This window comes from Pecten maximus, chromosome 14 (assembly GCF_902652985.1).
Source record: "Pecten maximus chromosome 14, xPecMax1.1, whole genome shotgun sequence".
Lineage (NCBI taxonomy): Eukaryota > Metazoa > Mollusca > Bivalvia > Pectinida > Pectinidae > Pecten > Pecten maximus.
In genome coordinates this window covers 34,565,152-34,577,863 of record NC_047028.1, presented here as the reverse complement: position 1 = coordinate 34,577,863, position 12,712 = coordinate 34,565,152, and the positions used below count along the sequence as shown (strand labels likewise).

The 12,712-nt window shown below is 36.4% G+C and overlaps 1 protein-coding gene across 1 annotated transcript in view; it reads left to right on the top strand.

Annotated features, from left to right (window-relative positions):
• Window positions 1-12,712, top strand: part of LOC117341586 (dynein heavy chain 2, axonemal-like) — an 81,767-nt gene that overhangs the window by 40,261 nt on the left and 28,794 nt on the right. Inside the window, 11 exon segments of the mRNA XM_033903439.1 lie at window positions 566-810; window positions 968-1,166; window positions 1,713-2,042; window positions 2,267-2,455; window positions 4,558-4,643; window positions 5,094-5,224; window positions 5,709-5,858; window positions 6,993-7,160; window positions 8,501-8,661; window positions 10,917-11,056; window positions 12,006-12,138. Of these exon segments, the coding sequence (XP_033759330.1) occupies window positions 566-810; window positions 968-1,166; window positions 1,713-2,042; window positions 2,267-2,455; window positions 4,558-4,643; window positions 5,094-5,224; window positions 5,709-5,858; window positions 6,993-7,160; window positions 8,501-8,661; window positions 10,917-11,056; window positions 12,006-12,138 (1,932 nt within the window).

Genomic DNA, 12,712 nt, shown 5'->3' with positions numbered 1-12,712 from the left:
ATGATTGTCATTTAATGTGAATAGACAAAAGCATCTCTCACAGAAATACTTGTATATAATGTTTAAACTTCACCTGAATTTTGTTAATTAATTCGTTGAATTTACCAATTTGAAGTTAAGATTACATGCAAGAAGCATATACAAGTGACATAACAAGTGACGCATTCAAGTGACACATACAAGTGACAAATACAAGTGACACATACAAGTGACAAATACAAGTGACACATACAATGACACATACAAGTGACACACACAGGTGACACACACAGGTGACACATACAGGTGACACACACAGGTGACACACACAGGTGACAACACACAGGTGACACACACAGGTGACACACACAGGTGACACATACAAGTGACACATACAAGTGACGTGACACACACAAGTGACACACACAGTTGACACACACAAGTGACACATACAAGTGACACACACAAGTGACACATACAGTTGACACACACAGGTGACACACACAAGTGACACATACAAGTGACACATACAAGAGACACACACAAGTGAGGCATAGAAGTAATTGTCCTAACCTTTGTCATTCAGGTCGACCCTCATGATGCAGAAAACTTTGTGAGGATGGTGGAGCTGTGGTTCCAGTTCTGTATGATCTGGTCCATCTGTGCCTCTGTCGACGAGGATGGACGGAAAAAGATTGACAATTACATTCGTGAAATGGAGGGGACCTTCCCCAACAAAGACACTATTTATGAATACTGTGTTGACCCCAAGGGCAAAGCCTGGGTTCACTGGGAGGAAAGGCTTCGAGGTGGATTTAAGTACGCCCCAGGGTAAGTCGTGTGTTTGGTGGGAGTGGCTTTAAGTATGCCCCAGGGTAAGTCGCGTGTCTCTTCTCTAACCAAGTTGATCCATCATAGACCATTGTTGTAGTTTGACGAGGAGGTGTTACTATCTTATATACAATAACCTTATTTTGTTGTGTGGTAGGACTCCCTTCTATAAGCTGATCGTGCCCACAGTGGACACCGTCAGATATCAGTACATAGTGTCCACGCTGATCCGATCCTTCAACCCTGTCATGTTGGTGGGACCTGTCGGAACTGGCAAGACCTCAGTGGTAGAGAACACGCTCGGCAAAGTGGATGCCAAGACCTACAGTCTTCTGACGGTCAACATGTCAGCCCAGGTTTGTACAGATTTATGTTATAGTATTCTGGAATTGTTGGTTTCGCGGTGTCCGAGTGGTTAAGGTGTCCCGACACTTTATCACTAGCCCTCCACCTCTGGGTTGCGAGTTCGAAACCTACATGGGGCAGTTGCCAAGTACTAACCGTAGGCCGGTGGTTTTTCTCCGGGTACTCCGGCTTTCCACCACCTCCAAAACCTGGCACGTCCTTAAATGATCCTGGCTGTTAATAGGACGTTAAACAAAAAAATCATCATTTCTTATATCACAGATAAATAAATAAAAATCATACAAGGACTCAAAATTTCTCCAATGCTATATACAACATATGATGCAACCATCTATATTCTAGATATTCTGTCTAACAGTAGGTTGTAATTTTCTGATTAATTTTTTTTACAAATTTTATTATATAGATAATAAATGTAACATTTCAGATTTCAGCTTAATTTGATAGATGCAAGAATGTTCGACAAAGAAATTTTAAATTGGAACCAACAAACTTTAAAATCATCTAATAAATATGTACAATTTTGTTACGCACAGACAAGCTCAAACCAGGTACAGGACATTATAGAGAGTCGAGTGGAGAAACGTACCAAGGGAGTTTACGTACCTATCGGGGGTAAGAAACTGCTCACCTTCATGGATGACTTCAACATGCCAGCTAAGGATACATTTGGATCCCAGCCTCCTCTGGAGTTGATGAAGCTGTGGATTGACTACGGGTTCTGGTACGACCGCATCAAGCAGACCATCAAATCCATCAAGGACATGTTTCTTCTGGCGGCCATGGGTCCACCTGGTGGTGGTAGGATGGTGATCTCGCGAAGACTTCAAAGTAGATTCAACCTCATCAACATGACCTTCCCACAGGTATTTGGATAGATGGAAGAAATAAAAAATCTCCTTATTCTTAAATTTCACTTCCACTTTTAAACGCTGTAGATGTTCTAGAGTTATAGTTTGTCTGCGCGGGTTTAAAAAAAAAATTTAAAAAAAAAAAAAAAAAATCTAAGGATATCAGATCACTGTAAAATGAAGTATGTGAACTGTAGTTCTGGAAGCTTACAATTTAAGTCAATATGTGTATATTTCAGGAATCTCAAATCAAAAGAATATTTGGGTCGATGATCAACCAGAAGCTACAGGACTTTGAAGAAGAGGTGAAGCCGATTGGAGATGTACTCACTCAAGCTACCATCGAGATGTATCAGGCTGTGGTGTCCAAGTTCCTTCCTACGCCCACCAAGATTCATTACCTGTTCAACCTCAGGGATATCTCCAAGGTTTGTGTCTCCAATCTCTGTAATAGGCAATCTGTTTAGATAGTATTTGGTTTAGTATTGTTTAACATCCAATTAATGATTTAAAGACGGTAAGATAGTGCTGTATATCAATGTTTATTGCATTTTTGCCAGTGAAATATAGAAATTTAATAGACTTATAAAACTTACAGCGATGAGCAGTGAAAATATAAGATTTTGCAGTTGAAATGTAAGTTTTGTAGTGAAAATATAAGTTTTTCGTTTTTGACCAATCAGAGCGAACCTTTGTATTCACCACATTGAAACTTGCCGATTTTTCCAATCGAAGCAAAGATAGATAAATGAGTTATTTTGCTGTATTTCTGAAATATTCAGACTAATTTTGACAAATTAGCTATTCATGCACAGAGTCTCCGATAATAGCAGAAAACGCTTAAATTGCGTTGATCAGTCAATTCAAAATGGTGCTGTCAAGTTGACGTGGAGTAACATCACAAAGAGATGACTTCATGAATTATATTACCGATTCCCGCACTTTTTGACTATTAATTTTTCGATGTTTTCAATTTTGTTTTTAAGTATAGCAAATGCAATAAAAAGATAATTGAATAGTTTTCTGTTTAATGTAACAAATATTTCACTCCTATGAATATAAGATTCCTTTGGAAAGCCAAATAGATAAAAGTGCAATAGCTTACTTTCTATGAAGGTTTGAATGTATGTCCTAGACACCTACGGTAAACCTCCGGTTAGTTCGAACAAAATTAAATAAATATTGACGAACCTGTTCGAATTATTCGAAATTATGCTTCAGAAAATATGCGCGAGTTCGAACTATTCGAGACAATATCGGCGAAAATCTCTGCCGAGTAAAATCATTAGACACAAACACATCCATCGTAAATCTGATACGTAACAACGGCGGCCTGAGCAATGGCACATTTATAAGTAAGTAAAATGTTAGTTTTTCATTTAATTCAATATTAATTGATCGTTAAATGTTCTTCATTTCGCGATAATTATGATGGTTTTTGCGCGAAGCCGCTCGCGGATCGGGCAATGCTTATACAGTACCCCAACACGTTTCATTTGTGACACAAAAGTTAAACATTTGTACAGTATAATCTTTGCATGATTATATTTTTTATCTGAGAAACTATCAATTTATTATTGTAATAAATGGTCTCTTAAATACATCAAAAGCAGTCTTCATAACCTGTTGCGTTTACGAAACAACTACTGTAAAAATAGGCGATATGTGTTGGCAGATCTCTGGTGTTGGTAAAATTAGGTCAGAACATCAACATGTCTGCTTTTAAATATGCCCAGTCGTATTATCTACAAAACATAGTTGATACCTGCAAAATTATCCATCACTAATTGAGACACCTGCATGGATTGTTTTGACTGGATATGAATGCTCTTCACGTCACTCGGCACGATCGGGCAGCCGATCCTTTCAACTTTACCGCAAGCGACACCTCGCGTGGCCTGCTTACCCAGCGTGAGGTCGCAGGTTTTCAGGTAATACCTTGATTGGCAATACTTAAGAGATTGTCCAGTCACAATTAAATAATCATAATGCTTAGTTAACACTAGTTATATGTGAAAATACACGGACGATTTCTTGGTTTGCCATACACAGCGCGAATACAAATATCGCATGTTATTTATACATTGTCGGGGCCTAAATTTTGCAATCAGCTGTCTCGTGCGTGGTGTATTTTGCAATGTAACAAAAACTGAATTAAAGCTAAAATATGTGGCATATATTAAATCACAGACGCTCTAATGATCACGCATACAATCTTATAACCTAAACGTGCTTGTTGATCAAATTTAAATCTTGTTATTTTTTCTGGGCCGGTCATCGGGGCCGGGTCGTCGCGATCTTTCAATTGAGTTTGCCGATAAAAAAACCTTACTTTACGTTCTTCATTTGACAAGTTCGAACTATCCGAAATGGTGTCAGTTATAAACAGCCAGAGTTCGAACTATTACTAGCTAAAAAATTACTGTTTTTCTAGAAAAAAATGTGTGTTCGAACTATCCGCGTGTTCGAATTAATCGGAGGTTTACCGTATATCCTAATTATCAGTGTATATTTGTCTGAAACATTACAGATTTTCCAAGGCTTGTTGAGAGCCCACAAGGACTTCCATGATACAAAGACAGCCATGACAAGACTCTGGATTCACGAGTGTTTCAGGTATAACTTACAAATGACATCACTGATAAAGTCCGCACACACTGAATAAATGAATCTGCATGAGCCTATTTTTTTGGATCTGCCTGTTTTCACTGGAGTTATGCCCCTTTTCTATGTTTGTAGACAGAAAATTGTCCATAATACTTTTTATTTTTTTTTTTTCCTCAGTACTTTCTGTTCCAACACAATTTTTAACGAAGTATTAGAGATAGATCAGATAAGATTTGTCAGCAGGAAATCAAACAGTTCTTAGTCATAATTGATACATGCAAGGTTATTTAAAATATTACTGTCATTTGAAAGAAGTTGCTGTTCAGTAAATTCAAGTTAAGCAAGAAGTGGCTTCCATTTGACCATGACCCTTAATGTATTTACCATCTCGAATTGATATTTACTTTAATTGCTATGCATGTGTTATATGTTTGATATAAAAACACCTTGTTTTTACAGAGTGTTCTCTGATCGTCTTGTTGAGGAAAAGGACCATGAAACATTCATCAACATCCTCACCGAGAAACTGGGAACAATGTTTGATCAGACATACCATAACATCTGTCCAAACAAACAACCCCCTATATTTGGTATGTTAAACATAACAGTTTGGTTTATTGTGATCAATGAGGGGATACTTTTATTTAACTTTTTGATAGGGACAAGAATATCTTCCACCAGTGTCACTGACCAGGTAGGAGGAAGTTGATTCTGTACAGTATGAAAATAATCTGAAATAAATCTGGAGAAAATTTTTAAAATTCAAGCATATTATTTGATTCGTCGACAGTGACTACCTGTGCTATTTGACTGGTCAACAGTGACTTCATGTGCCATTTGATTGGTTAAAAAGTGACTACATGTGGTATTTGAGTGGTCAACAGTATCTACATGTGCTGTTTGATTGGTTGACAGGTGACTACATGTGTTATTTGATTGGTTAAAAGGGGACTACATGTTTTAGTTGATTGGTCAACAGTATCTACATGTGCTGTTTGATTGGTTGACAGGTGACTACATGTGCTGTTTGATTGGTCCACAGGTGACTACATGTGTTATTTGATTGGTCCACAGGTGACTACATGAACCCAGACTGTGTTTATGAGGACATACATGACATTGGTAACCTGAAGAAGCACATGATGGATTTATTGGAGGAGTACAACAGTACGCCGGGGGTCGTCAACATGGACCTTGTCCTATTCAGGGATGCTATAGAGCACGGTGAGCCAGCCTTCATTTATTTTATAAAGTACCTTTTCAAAGTTGATATGATGATATGCAATAATTGTAACAGGTAGTGTATTATTCAGAATCTGTTATAGAAATAGAAATATTTTGTATGTAAATTGGATAATTTTCTCTACACATACACAAAATCACTAGGGGGGGGGGGGGGGGGGGGGGGGTGGAGGCACAACACATCCTTAAGGTAGAAATTATTGGTAATGGAACTCCCTTAGCTGAAGCATGTGAACAATTCTCGGCATTCAAATTCAGATATAAGAAACCTTCAGTGTATGGCTCACTCATTTTGGTATCATTCATATTTAAGATGTTTGTATAGACAAAAAAATAACCATGTGATAAGTACATAATGCTGTTTATCATTGAGTCAATATCTTAACAATATCTAATAGCACTACTAGTCTGAAATAATGAGATAAAAAAATATCAATTAACGTCCTTGTGTTTCTCAAACCAGGTTTTGTGAGTGTTTTGTTTGGAGGTGTTTTGCAAGTATTTCAGCAAAAGAAAAAGTACAAATAATAAATTGTACTTAACATGTAGCAAAACTGTTTAAAATCATTTAAACTGATAGAGAGCATGATTTTTTAATTGCAATTGGTTTATCTTTTTGGCCTAGCTGCTATGCCAGATTTTTGTCAAATTAATATTCAAAGTATTCTACAGTAATACGATTGTTTAGAGGAACAAGGAAGTATCTCCAACATGGAGTGCTTATAAGTAAAGGGTCGTATCTCAAATTTATCAATTTTTAGATTTCAATAAATTACAACTACGAGTGAGATTTTCTTATAGAATTTGTACATTATATCAATTGAAATGGTCTAATTCTGTTAAATTACCATGTGATTTAAAAGAATTAGACAATTTCCATTGAAAAAAAGTACATATTCTATAAGAAAAGCTCAGTCGGAATTGCAATTTATCAAAATAAAAAAATTGATAAATTTGAGATACGACCTTTTACTTCTAAGAACTCCATGTTGGAGAGACGTCCCTGTTCCTCTAAACAATCAAATAAATATAATAAAACTTTAATGATCATATAAGGTCATTAAATGGACCTCTATTGATTTTACTGATAGTATTGAGTATTAATTTGTGTTCCAGTGTCCAAGGTAGTCCGTGTGATACGTCAACCTCGCGGGAATATGTTACTTGTGGGCGTCGGTGGAAGCGGGCGGCAAAGCTTGACCAGACTCGCATCGAGCATCTGTGAATTCACGATTTTCCAGATAGAAATCACCAAACTATACCGCAAACAGGAGTTCAGGGATGGTAAGTCTAGTTTTATCAAACAGGAGTTCAGGGATGGTTAGTCCAGTTTTATCAAACAGGAGTTCAGGGATGGTAAGTCCAGTTTTATCAAACAGGAGTTCAGGGATGGTAAGTCCAGTTTTATCAAACAGGAGTTCGGGGATGGTTAGTCCAGTTTTATCAAACAGGAGTTCAGGGATGGTTAGTCCAGTTTTATCAAACAGGAGTTCAGGGATGGTTAGTCCAGTTTTATCAAACAGGAGTTCGGGGATGGTAAGTCCAGTTTTATCAAACAGGAGTTCGGGGATGGTAAGTCCAGTTTTATCAAAAGGAGTTCGGGGATGGTAAGTCCAGTTTTATCAAACAGGAGTTCAGGGATGGTAAGTCCAGTTTTATCAAACAGAGTTCAGGGATGGTTACTCCAGTTTTATCAAACAGGAGTTCGGGATGGTTAGTCCAGTTTATCCAAACAGGAGTTCAGGGATGGTAAGTCCAGTTTTATCAAACAGGAGTTCGGGGATGGTTAGTCCAGTGTTACCAAACAGGAGTTCAGGGATGGTTAGTCCAGTTTTACCAAACAGGAGTTCGGGGATGGTTAGTCCAGTGTTACCAAACAGGAGTTCAGGGATGGTTAGTCCAGTTTTATCAAACAGGAGTTCAGGGATGGTAAGTCCAGTTTTATCAAAAGGAGTTCGGGGATGGTAAGTCCAGTTTTATCAAACAAGAGTTCGGGGATGGTTAGTCCAGTTTTATCAAACAGGAGTTTGGGGATGGTTAGTCCAGTTTTATCAAAAGGAGTTCGGGGATGGTAAGTCCAGTTTTATCAAACAAGAGTTCGGGGATGGTTAGTCCAGTTTTATCAAACAAGAGTTCGGGGATGGTAAGTCCAGTTTTATCAAACAGGAGTTCAGGGATGGTAAGTCCAGTTTTATCAAACAGGAGTTCGGGGATGGTAAGTCCAGTTTTATCAAACAGGAGTTCGGGGATGGTTAGTCCAGTTTTATCAAACAGGAGTTCAAGGATGGTTAGTCCAGTTTTATCAAACAGGAGTTCAGGGATGGTAAGTCCAGTTTTATCAAACAGGAGTTCAGGGATGGTTAGTCCAGTTTTATCAAACAGGAGTTCAAGGATGGTAAGTCCAGTTTTATCAAACAGGAGTTCGGGGATGGTAAGTCCAGTTTTATCAAACAGGAGTTCAGAGATGATAAGTCCAGTTTTATCAAACAGGAGTTTAGGGATGGTAAGTCCAGTTTTATCAAACAAGAGTTCGGGGATGGTTAGTCCAGTTTTATCAAACAGGAGTTTGGGGATGGTTAGTCCAGTTTTATCAAACATGATCTATGTATTTGCTTTATCTTCAGACTTGAAACGACTCTACTGGCAGGCCGGAGTTGACAATAAACCGACTGTGTTTATATTCAACGATACCCAAGTGGTTGAGGAGGGATTCCTGGAGGATATAAATAACATCCTCAGTAGTGGGGAGGTGCCCAATCTCTACAAACCAGACGAGTTTGAGGAGGTATGTGTAGCGCAGTGTGGCTTCATTTAGGTCTGCAGGGCTCAACGATTCTGGCCTTTGGACTGCTATAACTTTAGGTCTGCCTGACATCTAGATTTTTGAAGGCTGGGATTTCAAATCTGGTATTTTTAGCACACTAATGAGGTTTTATGAGGTTTATATAATAGATTTTTTTATGATTGGTTGGTTTGTATCCATGCAATGGTCCTGAATATTTTTTCATTTACATCAAATCATGTATCTTAGATATTAATTGGGATTATAACTGTTGTCATCTGTATATATTGACAGAAAACTAGATTATATATTTGATTTCGATTAATTTCCCCATTTCCCCTCAACAACTTCCTTTGATATTAAAAGAATAAAATAAATTTTGTCTGTAATAGTGTCAGTGGCATTTCAGTTGGGACAGAAAATTATTTTTATATTTATACCAAGGTTTTTTAGGCTTCTAGACTATCTTATGGAGAAGTGTGGGATGGGGTGGGATTAATTTAATAAGTCAAGCCAAGTTAAATGTGTAATATATTTATAACATTTTTGAATTTCTTAAGATAATGTAAATGAGTTTGGTGTGCAATTAAAGATTAATTAAGCCTAATCTTTTTATATGATGCTAATGACTGGTTTTGTTTGTGTTTGGGTATGGGACAAGTTTATTTATCAAAGTTGAAGGAATTTTAACATCAATCTGATTTTGAACACCAGTAAAAAAAAAATCATGAGGTAAAACAGGAAATAAAATTTCTAATCTTTTTGATTAATTGTAAAATGATTTTCAAAATTAAGTTGAATCCAAAAAAATTATATCATGTAACTGATGTATATCCTGTTATCCCTTTATAATGAAATAGTGAACTGGTCCAGTAGATCAGTCCATGTTTGACATTGTAGGGGTGCAAGGTTTAACATGGTATTTTGCTTAATATTTGCCGCTTCATTATGTTTGTTTTGTAACTGATGCTTGTGTGACTCAGAAAGATACCAGAACTACTTAATGTTCTAACTGCAGTAGATTGGTGATGTGTTTAAAACATCTGGACACTTGTTGGTCATTCAAACCGTTTTTCCTTGGCCCATACACTGTTAATTTTTGTTATAAATTTTCTAAAACAATTTCTTAATTGTTCATCAGATTTTATGCAAAATCTGTGATAAGGTTTCAAATTTAACCTCGCTGAAATATTTTTATCTCGGTCATTCAACATTTTTATTTTAAACACTTTTAACAAATTTTATTTGGTCATGATTTTGTAAATGTCAATCTTTTTTTAAATTAAAAAAAAAAAATTCTACATTATCAAGTGATAAATACAATGAATATATGTATATAATCACTGTTATTTTTATTTTGCATTCAGAAGACTACCATAAGAATTGTCTTAAAATCTAAAAATGAATAAATACATCATTAAGGCAAAATTGCAGTGTTTAAGTGAAGCAAAGAAAAAAACGAACATTTCTATTACCACTTTACAATATGATGACAGCTATATTGGCCAGGGTTGTGTGTTGTGTAGTTGTTGACCAACAAATGTCCAGCGTCCCTCCTCCAGGTGACGGTGATTCCTGTGTCACCCTGGATACTTTGAATTGGTACAGATTTGATGCCTGTTACAACGCAGCCCTCTAACACCTCTGTCAGTCTCAAACTTATCAACAAAAAAAATTCAAAACAGTAATAAAACAGATTCTGTCACACACTCAAACTTATCAACAACAATATTCAAAACAATTACAAAACAGATCATGTCACACACTCGGACCGTATAAGAAAATAATACAAATAACAGATTTTTTAAATTTGAAAGTACATATTGAAAATCTATACCTTAATTATAAAAAAAAACAAATATCCCAAATGGTGAGCTTGGATATAACCAGCCTGTTGTAGAATAATTGTAATTTATTCAATTCCAATGATGGAAGTTTGGAAAATAAATGTCAAAGATAGGGTAATTAACATTTCACATGTTACCAATGGTCTATATGTTAACAGAGCAACTGAATTAAATTTTTAAGAGTTAAAGTTAAAAGAAAAGTATACACAAAAACAACAAATATAAAAAAAAAACAGTGACAAAGTTGTATGACAGAATGACTAACATATAACAAGCTGACAGAGCGGCGAGATGTAACAGGCCTCAAACATGTACAGACCATCAAACACCTGGTGTACATTGTAGTAGCCACCAGTAACCAGGCTATGTTGTCCATATGTGCAGCTCGTGTTTGATATTATCATTGCCTAGGTGCGAACGGCTCTGAGTGACATTGTCAAAAAAGAAGGAATCGATGATAGCCCTCAGAGTGTGTTTGCATTCCTCATTACCCGAGTGAGATCCAACCTGCACGTGGTCCTGTGTATGAGTCCAGTAGGAGAGCCCTTCAGGTAAGGTAGACAACTCTGATACAAGGTAGACAACTCAGATACAAGGTAGACAACTCTGATACAAGGTAGACAGCTCAGATACAAGGGAGACAACTCTGATACAATATAGACAAATCAGATAAAAGAGAAACTCATAAAAAAGGTAGACAACTCAGATACAAGGTAGACAACTCTGATACAAGGTAGACAACTCAGATACAAGGTAGACAACTCTGATACAAGGTAGACAACTCTGATACAAGGTAGACAACTCAGATACAAGGTAGATAAATCAGATACAAGGTAGACAACTCAGACACAAGGTAGACAAATCAGATACAAGGTAGACAACTCAGATACAAGGTAGACAACTAAGATACAAGGTAGACAACTTGGATACGAGGTAGACAAATCAGATACAAGGTAGACAACTCAGATACAAGGTAGACAACTCAGATACAAGGTAGACAACTCAGATACAAGGTAGATAAATCAGACAGCTCCTATACAACTTAGGCATTTCAGATTTAATCTAACATAATCTAGACTACTCTGGAACAAGGTATACAACTCAGACATCTCAATACAAGGGAGACAACTCAGCTCAGATACCAAGGTAAACAACAGACAACTTGGATAGAAGGTAGACAACTCAGATATAAAAAAAATGTTTTGTATTTAGACTATTCAAAATGAGAAATACTCAATACTCAAATGATGAACTTTATGTTAAGATGAGAACTTTTTAGGGGGGGGGGGGGGGGGGCTGCGACAAAGTAACAGCACATAAGGGGGTATTCAAAAGCAATATCTCTGATTGTAACTCAATTTAGCATGGACATTATGAGTGAAGATGATAAATATGCAACAGTGATCATATTGATCCTTTAAGAATTAAGCCAGCTGATCTTTCAGTGAAAGTTTATACATTTGCCTGAATATGTTTAACTGATATACATTGCTCGTTTAGGAACCGTATGCGTATGTACCCAGCGTTTGTCAACTGTACAACAATTGACTGGTTCAGCGAGTGGCCCCAGGATGCCTTATTGGAAGTGGCAGATAAATACCTGGCCGAGATCAACCTGGGCGGCGAGGATGAGGTAAGATCGCTGTTTACTTCAATGTATAGTCTGTGGTGTACAGGACATAGAGTAGGAGAAATTAATGAGGATTTAATGCATCTAGTATGAAAATTTAATGAGGATTTAATGCATCTAGAAGAGAAATTAATGAGGATTTAATGCATCTAGAAAAGAAATTAATGAGGATTTAATGCATTTAGTTGGAGAAATTAATGAGGATTTAATGCATCTAGAAAAGAAATTAATGAGGATTTAATGCATTTAGTTGGAGAAATTAATGAGGATTTAATGCATCTAACATTTGGTCAACCATTAAAAAAATGATTAACAGCTCACTTCATTAAGATATTTTTTATTGTTAAATGTCCAGCACACAATTTTAATTTTGTGAAACTGATGTCATCAAAATTATCAGATATTATCAGGGAGTTTTAAAATCTTTTCATAGAATAATGAGTATAAAAATGTATTAATTGTGAAAGATTTTCATCATAAAGAAATTAATTAAATGTTTTATCAGAAAGAACTATCAATATCTGTATAATCCTATCAATTTGATAAAAAAAAAAAAAAAAATTATCACAGATTATTT